This window comes from Oncorhynchus mykiss, chromosome 23, assembly GCF_057628025.1.
Source record: "Oncorhynchus mykiss isolate SJ-2025 chromosome 23, ASM5762802v1, whole genome shotgun sequence".
In the NCBI taxonomy this organism is placed as follows: Eukaryota; Metazoa; Chordata; class Actinopteri; order Salmoniformes; family Salmonidae; genus Oncorhynchus; species Oncorhynchus mykiss.
In genome coordinates, this window is record NC_143044.1 from 9,315,541 (window position 1) to 9,340,000 (window position 24,460).

The 24,460-nt window shown below is 45.3% G+C and overlaps 1 protein-coding gene across 1 annotated transcript in view; it reads right to left on the reverse strand.

The window, feature by feature from the left end:
- Positions 1–13,048: 13,048 nt before the first annotated feature.
- LOC110502390 (synaptopodin 2-like protein) overlaps positions 13,049–24,460 on the reverse strand; it is a 13,786-nt gene continuing 2,374 nt past the window's right edge. The window contains exons 2-4 of the mRNA XM_021580378.3: positions 22,992–23,143; positions 21,166–21,893; positions 13,049–19,247 (exon numbers count right to left, since the gene is read on the reverse strand). Coding sequence (XP_021436053.2) covers positions 16,558–19,247; positions 21,166–21,893; positions 22,992–23,143 — 3,570 coding nt within the window. The 3' untranslated portion in view covers positions 13,049–16,557. The remainder of the gene's footprint in view (positions 19,248–21,165; positions 21,894–22,991; positions 23,144–24,460) is intronic.

Consider the following 24,460-nt stretch of genomic DNA (forward strand, 5'->3'; position numbering starts at 1 on the left):
CAGAAACAATGACGACTGGGGAAGATACCAAAGGGAGTGACATAAACTCAGCAAAAAAAGAAACGTCATCTCACGGTCAACTGTGTTTATTTTTTAGCAAACCTAACATGTGCAAATATTTGTATGAAAATAACAGGATTCAACAACTGATACATAAACTGAACAAGATCCACACACATGTGACTAACAGCAATGGAACACTGTGTCCCTGTACGAAGGGGGGGGGGGGGGGGGGGGCCTCATGGACTGCATCAGATTTGTCAGTTCTTGCTGTGAGATGCTACCCCACTCTTCCACCAAGGCACCTGCAAGTTCCCGGACATTTCTGTGGGGAATGGCCCTAGCCCTCATCCTCCGATCCAACAGGTCCCAGACGTGCTCAATGGCATTGAGATCCGGGCTCTTCGTTGGCCATGGCAGAACACTGATATTCCTGTCTTGCAGGAAATCGCGCACTGAACAAGCAGTATGGCTGGTGGCATTGTCATGCTGGAGGGTCATGTCAGGATGAGCCGGCAGGAAGGGTACCACATGAGGGAGGAGGATGACTTCCCTGTAATGCACAGTGTTGAGATTGCCTGCAATGACAACAAGCTCAGACCGATGATGCTGTGACACACCGCCCCAGACCATGACAGACCTCCACCTCCAAATCAATCCCGCTCCAGAGTACAGCCCTCGGTATAACGCTCATTCCCTCAACGATAAACGCGAATTCAACCCTGGTGAGACAAAACTGCAACTTGTCAGTGAAGAGCACTTTTTGCCAGTCCTGTCTGGTCCAGTGACAGTGGGTTTGTTCCCATAGGCAACGTTTTTGCCTGCGATGTCTGGTGAGGACCTGCCTTACAACAGGCCTGCATGCTCTCAGTCCAGCCTCTCTCAGCCTATTGGGGACAGTCTGAGCACTGATGGAGGGATTGTGCCTTCCTGGTGTAACTCGGGCAGTTGTTGTTGCCATTCTTCACCTGTCCCGTAGGTGTGATGTTCAGATGTACTGATCCTGTGCAGGTGTTGTTACACTTGGTCTGCCACTGCGATGACGATCAGCTGTCCGTCCTGTCTCCCTGTAGCGCTGTCTTAGGCATCTCACAGTACGGACATTGCAATTTATTGCCCCGGCCACATCTGCAGTCCTCATGCCTCCTTGCAGCATACCCAAGGTATGTTCACGCAGATGAGCAGGGACCCTGGACAGCTTTCTTTTGCCGTTTTTCAGAGTCGGTAGAAAGGCGTCTTTAGTGTCCTAAGTTTTCATAACTGTGACCTTATTTGCCTATCGTCTGTAAGCTGTTTGTGTCTTAACGACCGTTCCACAGGTGCATGTTCATTAATTGTTTATGGTTCATTGAACAAGCATGGGAAACAGTGTTTAAACCCTTTACAAAGGAAGATCTGTGAAGTTATTTGGATTTTTATGAATTATCTTTGAAAGACCGGGTCCTGAAAAAGGGGCGTTTCTTTTTTTTTGCTGAGTTTATATAGGGCAGGTAATCAAGGAGGTGATGGAGTCCAGGTGAGTGTCATTATGCGCCTAACGCTGGTGACAAGTGTGCGCCCTAACGAGGCCGTGACAGGTGTGCGCCCTAACGAGACCTAGAGGCCGGAGAGGGCGCACACCTGACATTACTACATGATTCCATGTGTTATTTCATAGTTTTGATGTCTTCACTATTATTCTACATTGTCGAAAGTAGTCAAAATAAAGAAAAACCCTTGAATGAGTAGGTGTGTCCAAACTTTTGACTGGTACTGTATGTGCCTGTTGGTGTTATTTGATCCATATGTTAGACTAGGGTGTGATGTTTTGTAAATTGGTTACATTACATACTCACAGATCAATTCAAGTTATCCCATTTAAAAGCACATCTGTGCAAATCTGTGCTCTGCATTATCGTGAAAGCGAGGGTAATGTAGCCTACTGTAGGAAAAATTGTAAGTCGACAAAGCCAAGAGCGCCATCATCCCCCACATTCTTATTCTCACTTTGCGATGATTCATTTTGCGGTCATCATTGATTCCTCTCTCGTCCCTGCGTCATCACCTGGAAGAGAGGAAAATGAACCATTTACACCTCGCCTCTTTATTTGAAGTGTCCGTTAGGACGGAAAGTCAACAGTGACACAGGAGGCCTGAATGTTTAACCTTGACAATGGACCTTGCAATGCTTCACTGTTATCACTGGGCTGAGATTGAATGAAACTCTGGAATAGAAGTGTTGTGTCATGGGGAATTGTTGTGTTATAGGAAATGGATCCATTAATCACAAATATAAACTGCTGGCATGATAAACTGTATAACGCACTCCCAGTGGATTTCCCAGGTGAGAATGGATATCCCTAATTTATTTCCCATAATTCTCATTTTTATCTTAAAACCTCGCCCTCTGCATTGGACCCAGTTCTGTTTTTTTTTTCTGGACTCAACATTACAGTCTTGGTTTATCCATAACAGATATTGGCTACTACTGTAATTCTACTGTTATACCTTCACCATGTTTAATTGTATTCTGACTGCAATGTAAAAATGAGTGTTGAGCAGCCATAAATACTTTTCACAGCCCTATATATAAGTGGCAGGATTACAAATGGAAAACATGCCAGCTAAATGCTCCACCAGATTGTGTGTCTGTAGCGTAGATACACAATATGGGTTTGTAGTACCCTCGAATGAGTTGTGCCCCAGTGCTGTTGGGTTTCAGAATTTGTTGAAAATATAGCCCATAGCGCCATCATGTGGTGAGTGGTTGTTAGAATTTCACTGTTCTCTAGAGATTGACCCTGGGCCGGATCAACAAATCATGGCTAAATGATATGGCTAAGTTATGCTCTCTAGTGTATTTTGAACATTGAGAGCGGGCTCCTTTGGTTGGATAAAAAAATAATAATAAAAAAAAGTAGGTCATTATTATATTCTTTTGTCTCTTGGACCCCTATGGGCTTGGGCCCAGCCCCTGACTCACACAATTGACCAGTCACATTGATTTGTATAGTTTAAAAAAAAAATTGGTTACCCAATCAAGGAAGGGTCCCCCAGTTACCCACATCGGCCCCCTCCATCCTGTTCTCCCCCCATCTGATGAATAGCAGAGTGTCATCAGCAGGCTGTCTACACTCATTGAGAGCGGGCTCCTGAGTCTTCCTATGGTTGGCAGCTGCAGTGAAAAAATATAAAATATATACCACATATATAATGTACACTGTATATATAAAATGTACAGTTATAGATTTCCTTAATATATACAGTGCATCCGGAATTTATTCAGACCCATTGACTTTTTTCACATTTTGTTATGTTACAGCCTTATTCTGAAATGGATTACATTAATACAAATCCTCAGAAGTCTGCACACAATACCCCATAATGACAAAGCAAAAACAGGTTTTTGGACATTTTTGCCAATGTATTAAAAATAAAAAAACAGAAATGCCTTAATTACATAAGTATTCAGACCCTTTGCTATGAGACTCAAAATTGAGCTCTGGTGCATCCTGTTTCCATTGATCATTCTTGAGATGTTTCTACAATTTGATGGGACTCCACCTGTGGTAAATTCAATTGATTGACATGATTTGGAAAGGCACACACTTGTCCATATGGTCCCACAGTTGACAGTGCATGTCAGAGCAAAAACCAAGCCATGAGGAAGGAAATGTCCGTAGAGCTCTGAGACAGGATTGTGTCGAGAAACAGATCTGGGGAAGGGTACCAAAACATTTCTGCAGCATTGAAAATCTCCAAGAACACAGTGGCCTCCATCATTCTTGAATGGAAGAAGACTCCTCATAAACTGTCCGCCCGGCCAAACTGAGCATTTGGGGGAAAAGGCCTTAGTCACGGAGGTGACCAAGAACCCGATGGTCACTCTGACAGACCTCTAGAGTTCCTCTGTGGAGATGGGAGAAGCTTCCAGAAGGTCAGCCATCTCTGCAGCACTCCACCAATCAGGCCTTTATGGTAGAGTGGCCAGACGGAAGCCACTCCTCTGTAAAAGGCGCATGACAGCCTGCTTGGAGTTTGCAAAAAGGCACCCAAAGACTCTCATGAGAAACAGGATTCTCTGGTCTGATGAAACCAAGATTGAACTCTGAATGCCAAGCGTCACGTCAGGAGGATGCCTGGCACCATCCCTACAGTGAAGCACGGCGTTGGCAGCATCATGTTGTGGGGGTGTTTTTCGGAAGCAGGGACTGGGAGACTAGTCAGGATCGAGGCAAAGATGAACGTAGTAAAGTACAGAGAGATCCTTGATGAAAACCTGCTCCAGAGCAAAACTGGGAGGAAGGTTCCCCTTCCAACAAGACACCGCCCCTAAGCACACAGCCAAGACAATGCAGGAGTGGCTTCGGGACAAGTCTCTGATGAATGTCCTTGAGTGGCCCAGCCAGAGCCCGGACTTGAACCTGATCGAACATCTATGGAGAGACCTGATAATTGCTGTACAGCAACTCTCCCCATCCAACCTAACAAAGCTTGAGAGGATCTGCAGAGAAGAGTGGGAGAAATACAGGTGTGCCAAGCTTATAGCATCATACCCAAGAAGACTTGAGGGTGTAATTGCTGCAAAAGGTGCTTCAACAAAGTACTGAGTAAAGGGTCTGCATACTTATGTAAATGTGATATTTCAGTTTTTTATATGTAATACATTTGAAAAAATGTCTTAACCTATTTTTTCTTTGTCATTATGGGGTATTCTGTGTAGATTGATGAGGGAAAAAATCTATTTAATCAATTTTAGAATTTGGCTGTAACCTATCAAAATGTGGAAAAAGTCAAGGGGTCTGAATACATTCTGAAGGCACTGTATATATATTTTTTCATTATATATTTTTTTGATGGCTCTTGGGCCCCCCATGGGCCTGGGCACAGCGGCATCAGCCCCGGTAAGCCCATGCATTAAGCCGGCCCTGGATTGACCAGATATACACTGAACAAAAATATAAATTCAACATGCAACAATTTCAAAGATTTTACTGAGTTACAGTTCATATAAGGAAATCAGTAAATTGAAATGAATTAATTAGGCCCTAATCTATGGATTTCACATGACTGAGAATACAGATATGCATCTGTTGGTCACAGATACCTTAGAAAAAGGTAGGGGCGTGGATCAGAAAACCAGTCAGTATCTGGTGTGATCACCATTTGCCTCATCTCCTTCGCATAAAGTTGATCAGGCTGTTGATTTTGGCATGTGGAATGTTGTCCCATTCCTCTTCAATGGCTGTGTGAAGTTGCTGGATATTGGCAGGAGCTGGAACACGCTGTTGTACACGTCAATCCAGAGTATCCCAAACAGGCTCAATGTGTGACATGTCTGGTGAGTATGCCAGCCATGGAAGAACTGGGATAATTTCAGCTTCCAGGAATTGTGTACAGATACTTGTGACATGTAAGTGTGAATTTTCATGCTGAAACATGAGGTGATGGCGGCGAATGAATGGCACGACAATGGGCCACAGGATGTCGTCATTGTATCTCTGTGCATTTAAATTGCCACCGATAAAATACGTATTGTGTTGGTTGTCCGTAGTTTATGCCTGCTCATACCATAACCCCACCGCCACCATGGGGCACTCTTTTCACAACTTTGACATCAGCACAACGCTCACCCACACGATGCCATACACTCTGTCTGTCATCTGCCAGTGGCCATCGAAGGTGAGCGTTTGCCCGCTGAAGACGGTTATGACACCAAACTGCAGTCAGGTCAAGATCCTGGTGAGGACGATGAGCATGCAGATGAGCTTCCCTGAGACGGTTTCTGACTGTTTGTGCAGGAATTCTTCGGTTGTGCAAACCTACAGTTTCATCAGCTGTCCGGGTGGGTCATCTCAGACCGTCCCGCAGGTGAAGAAGTCTGATGTGGAGGTCCTGGGCTGGAGTGGTTACACGTGGTCTGCGGTTGTGAGGCTGGTTGGACGTACTGCCAAATTCTCTAACACAATGTTGGAGGCGGCTTATTGTATAGAAATGAACATTCAAGTCTCTGGTAACAGTTCTGGTGGACATTAAGTGTAGGAAAGGATGAAATAGCGTATGTGCCACCAATAAGTACAGATAGTAGTATAAATCCCCTCACACAGTCCCTACAGCCGGACAATTTTCTCATGGCTTCTGGAAGGAAATGTTGTAGGAATGCAATCGGTGTCGCTCATTCAGCCGACAGAAACTTTCAACCGGTTCTCCCCATTAAAAGCAAGGAGTCGGAGTCAGAGTCAGAGTCTTCTCTGGTCTCTCCTTCACCCGTTACAGGGTCTGAGACGCCGAAGCCTCCCACCATTAGCTCTTACAAATTGAACACCCTAGTCATTGGCGACTCCATTACCTGTAGTATTAGACTTTAAAAGAATCATCCAACGATCATACGCTGTTTACCAGGGGGCAGGGCTACCGACATTAAAGCTAATCTGAAGATGGTGCTGGCTAAGGCTACAACTGGCGAGTGTAGAGGGTATAGGGGTATTATTATCCACGTTGGCACCAACGTGGTTAGGATGAAACAGTCAGAGGTCAAAAAACATAGCTTCAGCGTGTAAAGCTAGAACGATGTGTCGGCATCGAGTAATTGTCACTGGCCCCCTCCCAGTTAGGGGGAGTGATGAGCTCTACAGCAGTCTCACAACTCAATCGCTGGTTGAAAACTGTTTTCTGCCCCTCCCAAAAGATAGAATTTGTAGATAATTAGCCCTTTTTCTGGGACTCACCCACAAACAGGACCAAGCCTGGCCTGCTGAGGAGTGACAGACCCCATCCTAGCTGGAAGGGTGCTCTCATCATATCTATGAACATAGACAGGGCTCTAACTCTTCTAGCTCCACAATGGGATAGGGAGCAGGCCAGGCAGCAGGCTGTTAGCCACCCTGCCAGCTTAGTGGAGTCTGCCACTATTATTGTAAGTCGTCAGCTCAGCTATCCCCATTGCGACCGTGTCTGTGCCTCGATCTAGGATGGGCAAAACTAAACATGGCTGTGTTCGTCTTAGCAATCTCACTGGAATAAAAACCTCCTCCATTCCTGCCATTATTGAAAGAGGTTGTGATACCTCACATCTCAAAAAAGGGCTACTTAATGTTAGATCCGTCACTTCAAAGACAGTCAATGAACTAATCACTGATCATAATCTTGTTGTGATTGGCCTGACTGAAACATGACTTAAGCCTGATGAATTTACTGTGTTAAATGAGGCCTCTCCTCCTGGTTACACTAGTGACCATATCTCCCGCGTATCCCGCAAAGGCGGAGGTGTTGCTAACATTTACGATAGCAAATTTCAATTTACACAAAAAATGACTGCATTTTCATCTTTTGAGCTTCTAGTCATGAAGTCTATGTAGCCTACTCAATCACTTTTTATAGCTACTGTTTACAGGCCTCCTGGGCTGTATACGGTGTTCCTCACTGAGTTCCCTGAATTCCTATCGGACCTTGTAGTCATGGCAGATGATATTCACATTTTTAATATTAATATTTAATATTCACATGGCAAAGCCCACAGACCCACTCCAAAAGGCTTTCGGAGCCATCATCGACTCAGTGGGTTTTGTCCAACATGTCTCCGGACCTACTCACTGCCACTGTCATACTCTGCACCGAGTTTTGTCCATTGGAATAAATATTGTGGATCTTAATGTTTTTCCTCATTATCCTGGACTATCGGGCCACCATTTTATTATGTTTGCAATCGCAACAAAAGCCATGCTATAAATTCTTGGACAACCCAAAGATTCCTAGATGACCTTCTAGACTCCCTCCACCTACCCAAGGATGTCAGAGTACAAAAATCAGTTAACCACCTAACAGAAAAACAAAATTTAACCTTGCATAATACCCTAGATGCATACCCCTAAAAACTAAAAACATTTGTCATAAGAAACTAGCTCCCTGGCATACAGAAAATACCCGAGCCCTGAAGCAAAACACCAAACTGGAAGTCTTCTGAATAGCTTGGAAAGACAGTACCGTCCAGTATTGAAGAGCCCTCACTGCTGCTCGATCATCCTATTTTTCCAACTTAATTGAGGGGAATAAGAACAATCCAAAATGTATTTTTGATACTGTCGCAAAGCTAACTAAAAAGCAGCATTCCCCAAGAAAGGATGGCTTTCACTTCAGCAGTGATAAATTCATAAACTTCTTTGACGAAAAGATCATGATCAGTAGAAAGCAAATTATGGACTCCTCTTTAAATCTGCGTATTTCTCCAAAGCTCAGTTGTCCTGAGTCTGCACAACTCTGACAGGACCTAGGATCAAGAGAGACATGTACGTTTTTTAATATTATATCTCTTGACACATTAATGAAAATAGTCTTGGCCTCTAAACCTTCAAGCTGCATACTGGACCCTATTCCAACTAAACTACTGAAAGAGCTGCTTCCTGTGCTTGGCCCTCCTTTGTTGAACATAATAAACAGCTCTCTATCCACTGGATGTGTACCAAACTCACTAAAAGTGGCAGTAATAAAGCCTCTCTTGAAAAAGCCAAACCTTGACCCAGAAAATATAAAAAACTATCGGCCTATATCGAATCTCCCATTCCTCTCAAAACATGGAAAAGCTGTTTCGCAGCAACTCACTGCCTTCCTGAAGACAAACAATTTATACGAAACACTTCAGTCTGGTTTTAGACCCCATCATAGCACTGAGACTGCACTCGTGAAGGTGGAAATGACCTTTTAATGGCATCAGAACAAGGCTCTGCATCTGTCCTCATACTCCTAGACCTTAGTGCTGCTTTTGATACCATCGATCACCACATTCTTTTGGAGAGATTGGATTCCCAAATTAGTCTACATGGACAAGTTCTGGCCTGGTTTAGATCTTATCTGTCGGAACGATATCAGTTTGTCTCTGTGGATGGTTTGTCTTCTGACAAATCAACTGTAAATGTCGGTGTTCCTCAAGGTTTCGTTTTAGAACCACCATTGTTTTCACTATATATTTTACCTCTTGGTGATGTCATTCAGAAAGATAATGTTAACTTTCACTGCTATGCGGGCGATACACAGCTGTACATTTCAATGAAACATGGGGAAGCCCCAAAATTGCCTTCCCTGGAAGCCTGTGTTTCAGACATAAGGATGTGGATGGCATCAAATTTGTACTTTTAACCTCGGACAAAACAGAGATGCCAGTTCTAGGTCCCAAGAAACAAAGAGATCTTCTGTTGGATCTGACAATTAATCTTACAGTCATCTCAAATACAACTGTGAAGGACCTCCGCGTTACTCTGGACCCTGATCTCTCTTTTGACGAACATATCAAGAATATTTAAAGGACAGCTTTTTTCCATCTTCGTAACATTGCAAAAATCAGTAACCTGCTGTCCAAAAATGATGCAGAAATATTAATCCAAGCTTTTTTTAACTTTTAGATTCGACTACTGCAATGCTCTACTTTCCGGCTACCTGGATAAAGCACTAAATAAACTTCAGTTAGTGCTAAACACGGCTGCTAGAATCTTGACTAGAACCAAAAAATTGTATCATATTACTCTATTGCTAGCCTCTCTACACTGGCTTCCTGTTAAGGCTAGAGCTGATTTCAAGGTTTTACTCCTAACATACAAAGCATTACATGGCCTTGCTCCTACCTATCTTTGTAATTTGGTCCGGACATACCTGGCGTATATACCTGCACATACGGTCACAACACGCAGGCCTCCTTACTGTCCCTAGAATTTCTAAGAAAACAGCTGGAGGCAGGGCTAAATGTTTATGTAATGGTCTGCCTATCTATGTGAGAGATGCAGACTCGGTCTCAATCTTTAAGTCTTTATTGAAGACTCATCTCTTCAGTAGGTCCTATGATTGAGTGTAGTCTGGCCCAGGGGTGTGAAGGTGAACGGAAAGGCACTGGAGCGACTAACTGCCCTTGCTGTCTCTGCCTGGCCAGTTCCCCTCCCTCCACTGGGATTCTCTGCCTCTAACCCTATTACAGGGGCTGAGTCACTGGCTTACTGGTGCTCTTCCATGCTGTTCCTAGGAGGGGTGCGTCACTTGAGTGGGTTAATTAACCTTTTGTAACTAGGGGGCAGTATTTTCATTTTTGGATAAAAAACGTTCCTGTTTGAAACAAGATATTTTGTCACAAAAAGATGCTTGACTATACATATAATTTACAGTTTTGGATAGAAAACACTCTGACGTTTCCAAAACTGCAAAGATATTGTCTGTGAGTGCAACAGAACTGACGATACAGGCGAAACCCAGATAAAAATCCAGTCAGGAATTTTTTGAAACCACCTCATGCCAATGACTCCTTATATGGCTGTGAATGAGGTACGAATGAGCTTACGTTTTCTACGTATTCCCCAAGGTGTCTACAGCATTGTGACGTCTTTGTATGCATTTATGTTGAAGAATAGCCGTAAAGGGACCACATTTAGCAAGTGGTCTCATGATGGCTCCCGCAGAAAATCTTGCAGGTTTCAGGCGATGATTACGCTCCCGGATCCGGGATGGGTAGTATGAAGAGGTTTTAAGTCACTGACGTGATCTTCCTGTCCGGGTTGGCGCCCCTCCCCCCGGGTTCGTGCCGTGGGGGAGATCTTTGTGGGCTATACTCGGCCTTGTTTCAGGGTAGTAGGTTGGTGGTTGAAGATACCCCTCTAGTGGTGTGGGGGCTGTGCTTTGGCAAAGTGGGTGGGGTTAGATCCTGTCTGTTTGGCCCTGTCCGGGGGTATCGTCGAACAGGGCCACAGTGTCCCCTGACCCCTCCTGTCTCAGCCTCCAGTATTTATGCTGCAATAATTTGTGTCGGGGGCTAGGTTCAGTCTGTTATGTCTGGAGTATTTCTCCTGTCTTATCCGGTGTCCTGTGTGAATTTAAGTATGCTCCCTCTAATTCTCTCTCTTTTTCTCTCTTTCTCCTTCTCTCTCTCTTTCTCTCTCTCTTCTCTTGGAGGACCTGAGCCCCAGGACCATGCCTCAGGACTACCTGGCCTGATGACTCCTTGCTGTCCCCAGTCCACCTGGTCATGCTGCTGCTCCAGTTTCAACTGTTCTGCTTGCGGCTACAGAACCCTGACCTGTTCACCGGACGTGCCACCTGTCCTGGACCTGCTGTTTTGGACTCTCTCTCTCTTCCGCACCTGCTGTGTCTAACTCTGAATGATCGGCTATGAAAAGCCAACTGACATTTACTCCTGAGGTGCTGACGTGTTGCACCCTCTACAACCACTGTGATTATTATTATCGGACTCTGCTGGTCATCTATGAACGTTTGAATATCTTGGCCATGTTCTGTTATAATCTCCACCCGGTACAGTCAGAAGAGGACTGGCCACCCCTCAAAGCCTGGTTCCTCTCTAGGTTTCTTCCTAGGTTCCGGCCTTACTAGGGAGTTTTTCCTAGCTACCGTGCTTCTACATCTGCATTGCTTGCTGTTTGGGGTTTTAGGCTGGGTTTCTGTACAGCACTTTGTGACATCGGGTGATGTAAAAAGGGCTTTATAAATACATTTGATAGATTGATTCAACCTATTCCGCTCCAGCCAGTAGCACGAGCCCATCCTTCCCAATTAAGGTGCCACAATTCTCCTGTGGAGGGAACATACTGTGCCCCCCCATGCCTGCTCACCTCCCCCGATTGAATGAACTGCTACTATTGTTTCACCAATATGGTATAAGAATAACACAATTATTCAAATGTAATTAATAGGCCTTCTACTCATCAAGAAACAGTACATACAAACAACAGTACCTTTTCTCTTCCATATTGAAATCAAGAAGAAAAATGCAATCAAGTAGAAATAAACCAGTTCACTACTGTGCAATGTCACATGCACCCAAATCCCTGAAGACTATTGTAGATTTTCTCAAGTTGGTTCTGGAAGTATTCAAAGGTTGCATAAACATGAGTAGTGCTATCCCCCCACCATTTTCAAATTTGTTTTCTGAATATATAAATAAGGAAGATTAGCTGCTGCTACAGGACAAAGATCGAATCGTGGGCTTGCAGGGCTTGCAAACTATTACAGATTACAAAGGGAAACACAGAGGCGACTCTGGGATGATGGCCTTCTAGGCAGAGTTGCAAATAAAAAGCCATATCTCAGATTGGCCAATTAAAAGAAAATATTAAGATGGGCAAAATAACACAGACAGTGGAAAGAGGAACTCTGCCTAGAAGGCCAGCATCCCGGAGTCACCTCTTTACTGTTGATGTTGAGACTGGTGTTTTGAGGGTACTATTTAATGAAGCTGCTAGTTGAGTACTTGTGAGGCGTGTGTTTCTCAAACTAGACACTCTAATGTACTTGTTCTCTTGCTCAGTTGTGCATTGGGGCCTCCCACTCCTCAATCAATCACATTTATCATGGTATATTATTGAGGGGGTCAAATGGACCTGTCTCTAATATTGGGGGGGGGGGGGGGGGGTCATGACCTATTCAAATGTAAGTTATATGCCTACCTATATTTTGTATTTTCTAATAGAATCAATATTATAGCGAAGTCGGGGGTAGCCCCGACCAGGATTTGAACCCAGGTCCAGCGAATTTTCAAGCCAACACCTTAACTGTTATGCAAAGAGGTCCAACCCTCTTGTTGAGGTTGCTAGGTGTTGGATTAAGGTCGCTATTTTAACCCCTTCCTTTGGGAGACCGTGTCCCCACGCTTCTCTATACCAAGTCCCTATTTTTCAAGGAAAAGTCTGATTTTGTACTGGCTTCTTGGAACTGATATTCATTTGAACTCTTATCTTAATTCTATTCAGTTGGTAGGTAGCGTGTTTGTTAGGCTACCTTTTACAATTTAAAGACACATTTCTGGCTGTAGAATCTGTGTTATAATTGGGTTTACTGTAAATGTTTTGAATATCACATGGGTATTCTCTAAGACAGACAGACGATAGATACTCCGATGGTGTAATTGAATTGGATAAAAATGTGTTGTTTTGGGGAAACAAGGCATTGTGTTTGCATGTCGATTTCTACCCTGTTCTAGACTGGTTTTCTGTCGTACAATAATATTGTGTATCTGATAATTGCAGTTTCACACAGTGAACGACAGGGAGCAGTGTGGAATCAAATGATTCAGACAATTGGAGACATGTCTATGTTTTATTCCTCTAAAAATGGCTCATCTCTCAGTCAGTGAATAGCTCTTACTGCGGCTTCATTATTAACAGACATTTTCACACTGAAATTATAAGTCTATTATTGTATTTTTACACATATGCACAACATATTGCATACTTTAAAACCCATAATGACATAAACACAACACAACCCTGTTGGGTTAAATTAGATTTATACATTTGAAAAACTACTAAAAATAACAACCATTTACCACCATGAGAAAGCTATGAGTCATGAACCCTGTCAGTGAATGGGGGTCGTATCCATATCCAAAAGCCTGTATGTATTTGTAGTTAATTGCCATCAGCTGTTTTCAGGGTTAGAATAATATGAACGGCTATGGTCCCATTCATGATTGGGTTCATTCTCTGTCAACTCCCATTTTATACACTACCTGATCACCTCCATGTTTCAGAGGCACCAATGTCGTTGTCCCTCTTTTCTCTCTATCCTCCTCCCTCACTAGGCCTCAGAACCCAGGCTTTCCTAGTCACTTTCTTGTCATTTCTAACGGCTGTGGGAAATCCTTGACAAATACAAACTAAAGTTTTTCTCTCATTTCACACTTTGACATATCTCCCCTCCTCTAAATGCCAGTGAGGACCTTGACTCTGGGTTTATAACCAAACCCCTTTAAAACATTTGGCAGGGACCATATGTCCCTGCTGCTTCCATATCCACAGCCCCTCTCATGTTTTTGACACTTCAGTCACAATAAATTAAAAAAATACACATCCATCATTAGTGTCATTTGTTTTAGTACAACTTGAGCGGTGGCATGGACACCAGACATCCAGAAAGGGCACACTAGTCTGGGAAGTGCTAGGTTAATGTCCAGTTCGGTTCGCTGTCTGATCAGCTCTGCAAATAGGCAGTGACAGGATAGCAAGACACCTGTTGACTACGAGCCCAGCCAAAACAGATAGCGTTTCTCGCTGACCACTGGGAGCCAGGGATCTGACCACCAACACAAACACTCAGAATGCAGAAAGGTCTAACAGAACTTCTCCCTCCTCTCATCTTCCAAGGAGGGCTTAAGCGGACTGGAAAGGAGACCCAGCCCTAGATCCATTAAATATTAGACCTAGCCATTGCCCAATGAAAAATTAGCAATGACCTCTTTTGGAGAGGTCCAAATGTCAGTGGTTTCCTCTGAGTGAAGCATCATGGTGCTTGGCACTCGTCTGATGGTGCTCACATTGAATCAGCGCTGCTCTGACCCCCCCTGTTTTGACCACTCTTTGTGTTAGCCTCACCTCTTCTTCCTCTGTCCTCTCATCAGAGAGGGAAGACACAGGAACTCAGCAATCCTCCTGTGATATTTCTTCAAATAAATCCTACATGTCAACATTTCAAGTTTCAAAGAATAATTCAGTACAGACTTTCTCACTACCATGGCCCTTTAAACAGTATTTAGCTGACTGTGTAGAAAGATAAGCCTTACATAACCTCCCCCAGGACAGGCATACAGTGGGTAGACGACTGTGTATGTGTGACGTGACTGGACCAAATTCCTCTATTCAAATGTCCTGATAGACAATGATTCAACAGACAAACCAGACAAACACACGTCAGCAACCGCATGTGCGACAAGCAAGCTCATTTGTGACTGCAATCACATGGATTGTGATTGTGACTGCAATCACATGGATGACTATGATTATCATAGATGATATGGATGACTATCTAATAAGTCTGGCTAATACAGTGGCTTGCGAAAGTATTCACCCCACTTGGCATTTTTCCTATTTTGTTGCCTTACAACCTGGAATTAAAATAGATTTATTGGGAGGTTTGTATCATTTGATTTATACAACATGCCTACCACTTTGAAGATGCTAAATCTGTTTTAATTGTGAAACAAACAAGAAATAAGACAAAAAAACGGAAAACTTGAGCATGCATAACCATTCACCCCCCAAAGTTGATATTTTGTAGAGCCACCTTTTGCAGCAATTACAGCTGCAAGTTTCTTGGGATATGTCTCTATAAGCACATCTAGCCACTGGGATTTTTGCCCATTCTTCAAGTCAAAACTGGTCCAGCTTCTTCAAGTTGGATGGGTTCTGCTGGTGTACAGCAATCTTTAAATCATACCACAGATTCTCAGTTTGATTGAGGTCTGTTCTCAATTTGATTGAGTTTTGGGCTTTGACTAGGCCATTCCAAGACATTTAAATGTTTCCCCTTAAACCACTCAAGTGTTGCTTTAGCAGTATGCTTAGGGTCATTGTCCTGCTGGAAGGTGAACCTCCATCCCAGTCTCAAATCTCTGGAAGACTAAAACAGGTTTCCCTCAAGAATTTCCCTGTATTTAGCACCATCCACCATTCCTTAAATTCTGACCAGTTTCCCAGTCCCTGCCAATGGAAAACATGCCCACAGCATGATGCTGCCACCACCATGCTTCACTGTGGGGATGGTATTCTCAGGGTGATGAGAGGTGTTGTGTTTGTGCCAGACATAGCGTTTTCCAAAAAGCTACATTTTAGTCTCATCTGACCAGAGTACCTTCTTCCATGTGTTTTGGGAGTCTCCCACATGCCTTTTGGCGACCAGCAAACGTGTTTGCTTAATTTTCCTTTAAGCAATGGCTTTTCTTCTGGCCACTCTTCTGTAAAACCCACCTCTGTGGAGTGTATGGCTTAAAGTGATCCTATGGACAGATACTCCAATCTCCGCTGTGGAGCTTTACAGCTCCTTCAGGGTTATCTTTGGTCTCTTTGTTGCCTCTCTGATTAATGCCCTCCTTGCCTGGTCTGTGAGTTTTTGTGGGCTGCCCTCTCTTGGTAGGTTTGTTGTGGTGCCATATTCTTTCAATTTTTTAATAATGGATTTAATGGTGCTCCGTGGGATGATCAAAGTTTCCATTTTTTTTATAACCCAACCCTGATCTGTACTTCTCCACAACTTTGTCCCTAACCTGTTTTGGAGAGCCCCTTGGTCTTCATGGTGCCACTTGCTTGGTGGTGCCCCTTGCTTAGTGGTGTTGCAGACTATGGGGCCTTTCAGAAGAGGTGTATATATACTGAGATCATGTGACAGATCATGTGACACTTAGCTTGCACACAGGTGGACTTTATTTAACTAATTATGTGACTTCTGAAGGTAATTGGTTGCACCAGATCTTATTTAGGGGCTTCATAGCAAAGGGAGTGAATACATATGCAAGCACCACTTTTCCGTTTGTAATTTTTTTTCATTTCACTTCACCAATTTGGACTATTTTGTGTATGTCCATTACAAAATCCAAATAAAAAATATATTCAAATTACAGGTTGTAATGCAACAAAATAGGAAAAATGGGGGGATGAATACTTTTGCAAGGCACTCGTAAAAACATTTTTGTTAGGTACTGAACAAGCTCATTGATCAGTATTTGACCACCTTATTACTTTATTGTTTTGCAGATATTTGTTTTATGGCTGAGATGTGTCCAGTTCTTAGTGACAGACAAAGTCTCCCACTCCCACCTGATCACATGGCACCTGGTCTCCACACACACGGCTGGACGCCCACCTTGGTGGCGATGAAGCGGGGTTTTGGCGCCTGCATGGCATTCGCCCTTAGGGGAGTGGGAAGGTTAGCAAGGAAACTAAGCTCAGGGGCACTCTGAAACTGCTTTGCTCCTTGGAGCCCACTGTAGGACACTCCAGGATAGGGTGCTGGGATGGGGATGGGGTTGCGGACAGGGGTAACATTGATTCTGGGCAGTCCAGGCAGGCCCCCTGAATAGGTAGGAGCAAGGACGGAAGGTGAGGCAGAGACAGGAGCTGGGGCAAAGAAAGGGGCAGGGGGTGGGGAGAGAGGAGCAGGGGTTGGGGAGATCATATCGGAGCGGGTCAAGCGCTCTCCCAGCGTTGTGGCTGAGCGAGGAGCGATTACGGTGGGGGCCAGGCTCGGGGCTGACATGGGCGTGGGTGTGGAGAAGCGTTTGATCTCATACACACGGGCCGCTTTGACTGGGATCTGTCTGGGAGGGGTCATGGTGCTACCCACCATAGTAGTGTACCCTCCCTGCTGCTGCCTCTGGTCTTGGTAGGAGGGAATCGCCGACAGCTTGGCAACACTACCCCCGAACATAGCTGAGTTGAGCTGGTAAGGCTGCCTTCTCATGAAATCCAGAGCTTTGATTCCCTCCCTCTGAAAGGCGATCCCTCCTTTACCTCCCCAGTCCCCCCTGGCAGACCTGCTGGTATCTCTCTGTGGCCCCACAGGACAGGAAGGGGCCAGCAGAGGGTTGTAGCCGATAGGCGGGGGGGCGCGGATGTTGGGGGATAACTTCCACTGTGAGTTGATATCGAGGTTGGGAGCATCCTGGGGCCCGACCCCTGGGTGGGAGACCTCCTGCCGGTAGGCGGTCTCCTGTGGAGTGTCCACCACATACCGGTCCATGCGGCTCTGCCTGCGGGCAAACAGCTGAGCCCCCTTGCCTTCTTCCTGGGGGATCTGAGGGGCCTCGTGGATGACCCTAGGTTTGGGGGCCACCAGTGGAGGCATCCTTCCCCGGCAGACTTCAGCACCCTGGTCTTCTTCTGCACCAGACTCAAAGCCCATCACACTCTCTGAGTAGCTTCTGTAGCGGGGCCTGTCATCCAGGTTCTGCACCATGTTCAGCAGGTCAGGGTTGGGAGAGTTCTTCTTCTCAGCAGGTACTCGAAACATGGGCCTCCTGCCGCTGCACCGACGAGCCTCCAGGAGGATGCCGGTACGACCACCAGGGGCAGGTGGGACCTTGGACATGGGGGATCTGAGTATAGGTGTTGGAGTTGTGGGGTTTGGGAGTGGGACAACTGAGACAGAAGCTTGGGGCATCTGGGCAACAGAAACTTGAGGTTGGTGTATGGGGTCAAAAGACACTGGAGCTGGGGCTGATTGAGCCACTGAGACTGGGGCTTGGGGTATGGGTGCACCTGAGAATGGTGATGAGGGTGGAATTGAGGGTACATTGGCAAATGATCCTGGAGGTGGGGGTATGGGGCCACCTGAGAATTGTGCTGGGGGTGGAGGTATGGCTGTGAAGGAAGCCTGTGGAACAGAGGGCATGGGTGGTTCTGCCAGGTTCTCCACAGAGAAGGCAGGACGAGGATGAGTCGCCAGTGCTGAGGCTGAGGTGGAGAAGGGTCCTCTGGACACAGAGGACGGGGGAGAGAAGAAGGCGGGATTACCACTTGGAGGCGGCTCTGATGAGGTGGAGAAGGGAGGTCCTACAATAGACACAGAGGTCGCCGGGCGCGGGGCACTTTTGGTGACGACGGGGCGGAACACAACAGGAGCGGTGGCGGCTCGGTTGGTCACGAACCCTGGGTTGAAGGGGCGGGCTGTTCTGTTGAGAACAGAGCTGGAGGAGAGTTCTGGCAGCGGTGTTTGGGGTGGAGGTATGTGAGTGGTTAAGATTGACACTTGGGTGGTGATTGGGTTGGGTGCCACAGTCAAGGGTGACATCACCATGCCAGCCGTGCTCACTGGAGAGTAGGCGACGTCTCCATTAGCCATGCTGTAGGCAGTAGGAGCAGCTGGGGCCGGTGCCATAGGCCCCTCTGCCACAGACCGAGCCTCCTCCTGGAAGGCTACAAGGGGCGGTGGTGCCATAGGCTGCTGAGACTGGTACATCTGTGGTTGTGTTTTTGGCTGGGGCTGGCTCTGTACATATGGCTGAGGCTGCTCCTGGATCTGTAGTTGGTTCGGTGATTGGGTCCTTATCTGAGGTTGGGCGGCAGCCACCTTCTTGGCGTGCTCGGCCGCCCTCTTCCTCTGCTGCTCAAACAGCTGGGCGCCCTTCCCAGAGATGTCACTCAGGCCGGGACTGGGGGCATCTTCTGCCCCGTCCCCTCGCTCTCCACCTGCGGTCGCCCTCTTCTCCAGCGCATCCAGGTAGTCACTGTCCCAGGTGGTGTCGGGGGCGGCCGAGAAGCCATCCTCATCAAACTCCGACTCGCTTCCTGGGAAGAGACCATCTTCCTCTGGGGAATTGTGCTGCATGTCCTCGTCCACGCTGCCGAAGCTGGTCAACGTGTACTTCTTGGAGCGCTGCCTGCGCTTCTTGAACATCAGCACGCCCTTGGAGTTGGGGTTGGGGGCGTCTGTCAGAAGGGAGGCGATAGAGCGGCACTTGGTTCTGGCCTCCTTCACCTTTTTGTCTTGAACCGTGTCACCCCGGTTCAGTTCTGTAGGGGTCAGAGAGCATGTTTTAGGGTGGGCATGTCTGTAGAAATGCCATTACTGTTTCTATGTCATCTTGGTTAGGGTCATTTCTGGTTTCAGTCCAGTCGCTACATTTTTTAAAAAGCTCTGGATGAAATGTATTTTCAATTCTTTAATATGAGTTATAATTAATCTGAACTGATTAACAACTTAAATTGGAACTGAATCTAACATAATATACACAAAAAGACCACGGGATAGTCTTTTATAGGGTGGACTTTGATGCATTGACGACAGTAAAGGGGGATTTTTTTTTACTAGTGATGAACGACCAGATGTAACCTTTAAAATGGAGAACTCAGCATGACACCAGGTTCTAAAAACAACAGGGAGAGTCTTCAACAAGCATCCATCTTCTAAGATGCTACCAGAGCACATTTGATAAAATGACTGGCAAGCCACAGGCTTTTCACATTAACCAAGGAAATGGAAAAATCCCTAGTTCCCAGCTACTAACTTCACCAAATAGCAGAAAGTGTTAACAGAAAGTCCCATCATCTAGGCAGAGGTTGTACATTTCAATTAATTTGTTATGGTTTTAATTAGCGTAGGGAGGCTAAATCTATGATCCCAATGTGCCCAACCGTGTAAGGATTTGTTATTTAATTTGTCACCGGCAGTGTCCCTGAACAGGACATGTGAAGGTGAACCTGTAATTAGGGACACCTAGGGATTAATGGCATTTTATTTCGATAACTTCTTAAAAAAGCAACTTCTTCGAATAGTCTCAGCCCTCCCTGTCCTGAAGTTGACGACTGACAGGTGGACATGTTGTAATTATTTTACATTTATGTACTTTGTAAGGAGTTTATTTATTGGCATAAAGTATGAAATGATCACATACTCTACAGTAGACAACAGAGATTATCTGTTATTGTAACAAAGCATTTTAATTTATGGAATTTTCCCTTTAATCTTCCATTTAGTCCATCTGTCCAGGGATCGTCTTTGCTTGACAAACTCAAAAGACTCCAGCGACTTATGTGATCCTGCTTTGGGTGGCTTTTCAAAATGAGTTTTAGTGGCTGATATGTTTTCTCACACCGACATAATTGATTCCTTTTACTGATCCGTTCTTGGCCTTATCTGAAAACCATACATTTCTGTGTTCCTTTGGACTAAGTGTAGCGTTTGAAACATCTGTGACGAAACGTCATCCCATAGCAAACCTCTTAAACTCTGATACACAAACATGAATTCTTCAGCTGTTAGCCCAGGTCACTGGTCCATGCATCAGCTGCCTGACAGACTGATCAGAGCAGAGGGCAACCCCGCCTCACTATTATTAGCTATTGGTGTATCGGTGCCTAACCATCCGGCCAAAGACACCACGTGTGTGTATTTTGTATATTCATATGTGCATGAATGGAATGTGATCATATTTTGTTTGCTCACTTTTACACGTATCTTACTTATACATGTAAATATGTATGTTTTTCTTAAACGTACCCTTGTTTTTTATTTCAGTCTTAGCGAGATGTATCCAGACATGAACAATGGAGGAGAATATAGTGGAGGAGAAGGACAGAAGTGATATACAAAAGTGGTCAAAGAGGGAAAGTGAGACAGGGGAGAAGGACTCTGCTATTTGATACCAGATAGCAGCTGCATGGAAATGCTTTCCTCAGTTCATACATGCAGTGCTCAGGTTACCGGGCAACTGAACCAGGGGACAAATATAGCCCCTGTTCTACGTAGAAGGGACCGCCTCAAAATGGCCCCTTGCAGACTAATGCTGCCTCATGGGGAACACTCTGCCTTTACCTGAGAGGACAATGTCATTTGTTATGCAGTGACGACCTCAACTAGCCATTACATGACTAATTATTTGTACAGTAACAAATCCCGTATCACCCCATGGGTCATGATTTGTATACTCACTGGCTTGCTTGGCCTTGTCCATGTAGGTGACACTGAGCTCCTCGTCCAGAGGGGTGTCTATAGGCCCCACCATGGGCACCATCTGCCTACGGGAGCTCAGCTGCATGGCCTCCTTTGCCCTCTCGGGTGACACTAGTGGGACAACGTTGGATGGCTCCTGGAAGGTTCTGTCCTCCTCCATCACTCTGTCCTGCCCTGAGACCTGGTCCTCAGCCGAGGAGATGATGGAGGATGTCTCTGTGGAGGTCTGGGAGGACCACATCCCTGGAGGGGGCTGGTAGATCACCTCCCTGCGGGCCACCCCTGGCAGGCCCTCCCCCCCTCCTCTGCCATCCAGTATGCCTGGGTAGACCCGGGCATCTGGGGCACTGTCATAGCCGCTAAACTCTGAGGTCTCCCCTCCCTCCGGGGATGCTCTACCGAAGGCTTTTCCGGATAAGTTGCTGGGATTTCTGTGCTTCTGCCTCCTCTGCCTCTCGTTGGCCGCCACTTCTGCGTCACTGTCTGTCTCCCCGTAGTAGGCCTCGCTGCCTGGGGGCGAGGTGAGGCATCTGCGCACCATGGGGGATAGGAGGGAGGACCTGCCATGGGGGACCTCCATGACAGTGGCTGTGTGGTGCAGTCTGGAGGAGGGGGACATGGCGCGCAGGGTGGCTCGGTACTCTTTGTCGATACGGGGTGATGGGGCGCGGGTCAATAGCACCACGGACTGGAAGCCTGCCGGCGCCCTGTAGGAGCAAATTCACAACACGGTTACTTAACTATTGTTGGTCATACTGTTCTGGCTTATCCTATTTGTGTAGCACTTAATGATGGAGTAAAACTTAATGATGGAGTAGCACTTAATGATGGAGTAAAACTTAATGATGGAAAAAAACTTAATGATGGAGTAGCACTTAATGATGGAGTAAAATGTAATGATGGAGTAAAAATGAATGATGGAGTAAAAGTTAATGATTGATTAAAATGTAATGATGGAGTAAAACTTAATGATTGATTAAAATGTAATGATTGATTAAAATGTAATGATGGAGTAAAACTTAAAACTGCTTAAGGATCAGACCCTTTTTTTCAATTTTCGCATACCCATACCCAAATCTATCTGCCTGTAGCTCAGGCCCTGAAGTAAGGATATGCATATTCTTGGTACCATTTGAAAGGAAACACTTTTAAGTGTGTGGAAATGTGAAAGGAATGTAGGAGAATATAACACAATAGATCTGGTAAAAGATAATGCAACCTTTCTTTAGTATTTTTTTAACAATCATCTTTCAAATGCAAGAGATAGTCCATAATGTATTATTCCAGCCCAGTTGCAATTTTGATTTTGGCCACGAGATGGCAGCAGTATATCTGCAAAGTTTTAGACTAATCCAATGAACCATTGCATTTATGTTCAAAAATGTGTATCAAGACTGCCCAAATGTGCCTACTTTGTTTATTAATAAGTTTTCATGTTCAAAGCTGTACACTCCTCCAAACAATAGCATGATATTATTTCACTGTAAAAGCTACTGTAAATTGGACAGTGCAGTTAGATTAACAAGAATTTAAGCTGTCTGCCAATATCAGATATGTCTATGTCCTGGGAAATGTTCTTGTTACTTACAACCTCATGTTAATCGCATTAGCCTACGTTAGCGCAACCATTCCGTAGGGGACCCACCAATCCTGAAGTTAATGATGAAGTAGCCCTTCACGATGGAGTGAAACTTTATGATGGAGTAGCACTTTATGCTAATATAGTATGTAAAACAATGTGTTAACAGCAGGGTTATTTGACAGACAGGTGTACCCATCAATGGTGATTTTAACTGCTCTCTGACCTCTTGACCTGGATGTGTAGTATTCCTGGGGAGCTGTCGATTATGGTCATGGCCTGGGCGTGGGACAGACCTCCACATGGCTGGTCGTTGATGGACACCAGCTCATCACCCTCCCGCAGTCCTGCTTTGCACGCCTTACTGCGCTTACGCACCTACACCAGCAGAGAGGCCAAATATCACACACAGTATTCAATATGAGACTGCCAACAGCACCCATTACGATACTCTCTCTTCATTACGATCTCTTTATCTAACGATCACTCTCCCTCTCTAACTATTTATCTCTGTCATCTCTCCTATTATATGAAAAGTGATACTGCATGGAGAGCATGACAAAGCCGCTCTTGATGTCTAGTCTTGATGACTTGCTCTGACAGCTTGGACGTGCTACAGACATTGCCCACAACCTGTGGCAGAAGTGAAACCCTCTTACCCACTTTATCAGGGAAATGCTAGCCAGCACCTCTACTCCCCCATGTACTCTCCCTCTATTTGTGTACAGGGTCAACCGATAGGCAGCAGCTTACCAGTCCTATGCTATTATACTGTGTACATGTAAGTTGTGTAGTACCTAGTATATTGCAGAGGAATTTATTTATCCTAGACCCCTAGAGGTTACTCTAGGATATGATACTGAAAACATCTGCATATTGAATAGGTTAGGGCTACAAATACTGTGCACGTGTTCATTGTTTGGATCTGAGGCCGGGTATACAGGGCTCAACCCAATTCATCACTATAAGAATATTCAGGGCTGACATTGTTGACCCGTAATTATATCACAGGTCCCAGTTAGCTAACCCTATCAAAGTGGCCCTGACTTTGTGTTGCTACTTGAGCAAGGGGACATTGATAAGTCAATCAGTCACCTTGTGGTCTTAGCTCCTGGCTGCTGCCCCTGTATCAAAACACACACACGCACGTGCAGATTCACATGTGCACACACAAACACACACACACACACACACATAACATGATTATTCCGCCTCCATTTCTGAGGTCAGGGGTCATACGCTTTTAGATTGGCCACCACAGACACAGCTGTCTGTTCAGATAAGGTGAGCTGACGTCCTAAGCTCCTGTGCAACTCACCTCCATGTTGGATTATGATCTACAATTTTTGAGGAACCATTATTCTAAGGGCTCTAATAATAATATTGTTCTCTATTATGCAATTCAGGAAGTAGGGTACGGCCGTCGTGTTGATGCAACCAATGAGATCGCAAGAGCGTGTGCATGTTGAAGCTACATGACCTAGAACCTTCAAACACAACTCTGGACCCCGGAGCCAGTTCCACTGCATTTTTACATTGTTCCCCTCTAGCCAGAGACTGCTTTAGACCTGGGACACCAGGTGTGTGCAATTATCAGGTAGAACAGAAAACCAGCAGGCTCCGGACCTCGTAGGGTAAGAGTTGAATACCCCTGACCTATAAGAACCTTTTACTCTGGTAGAAACTGGATACATC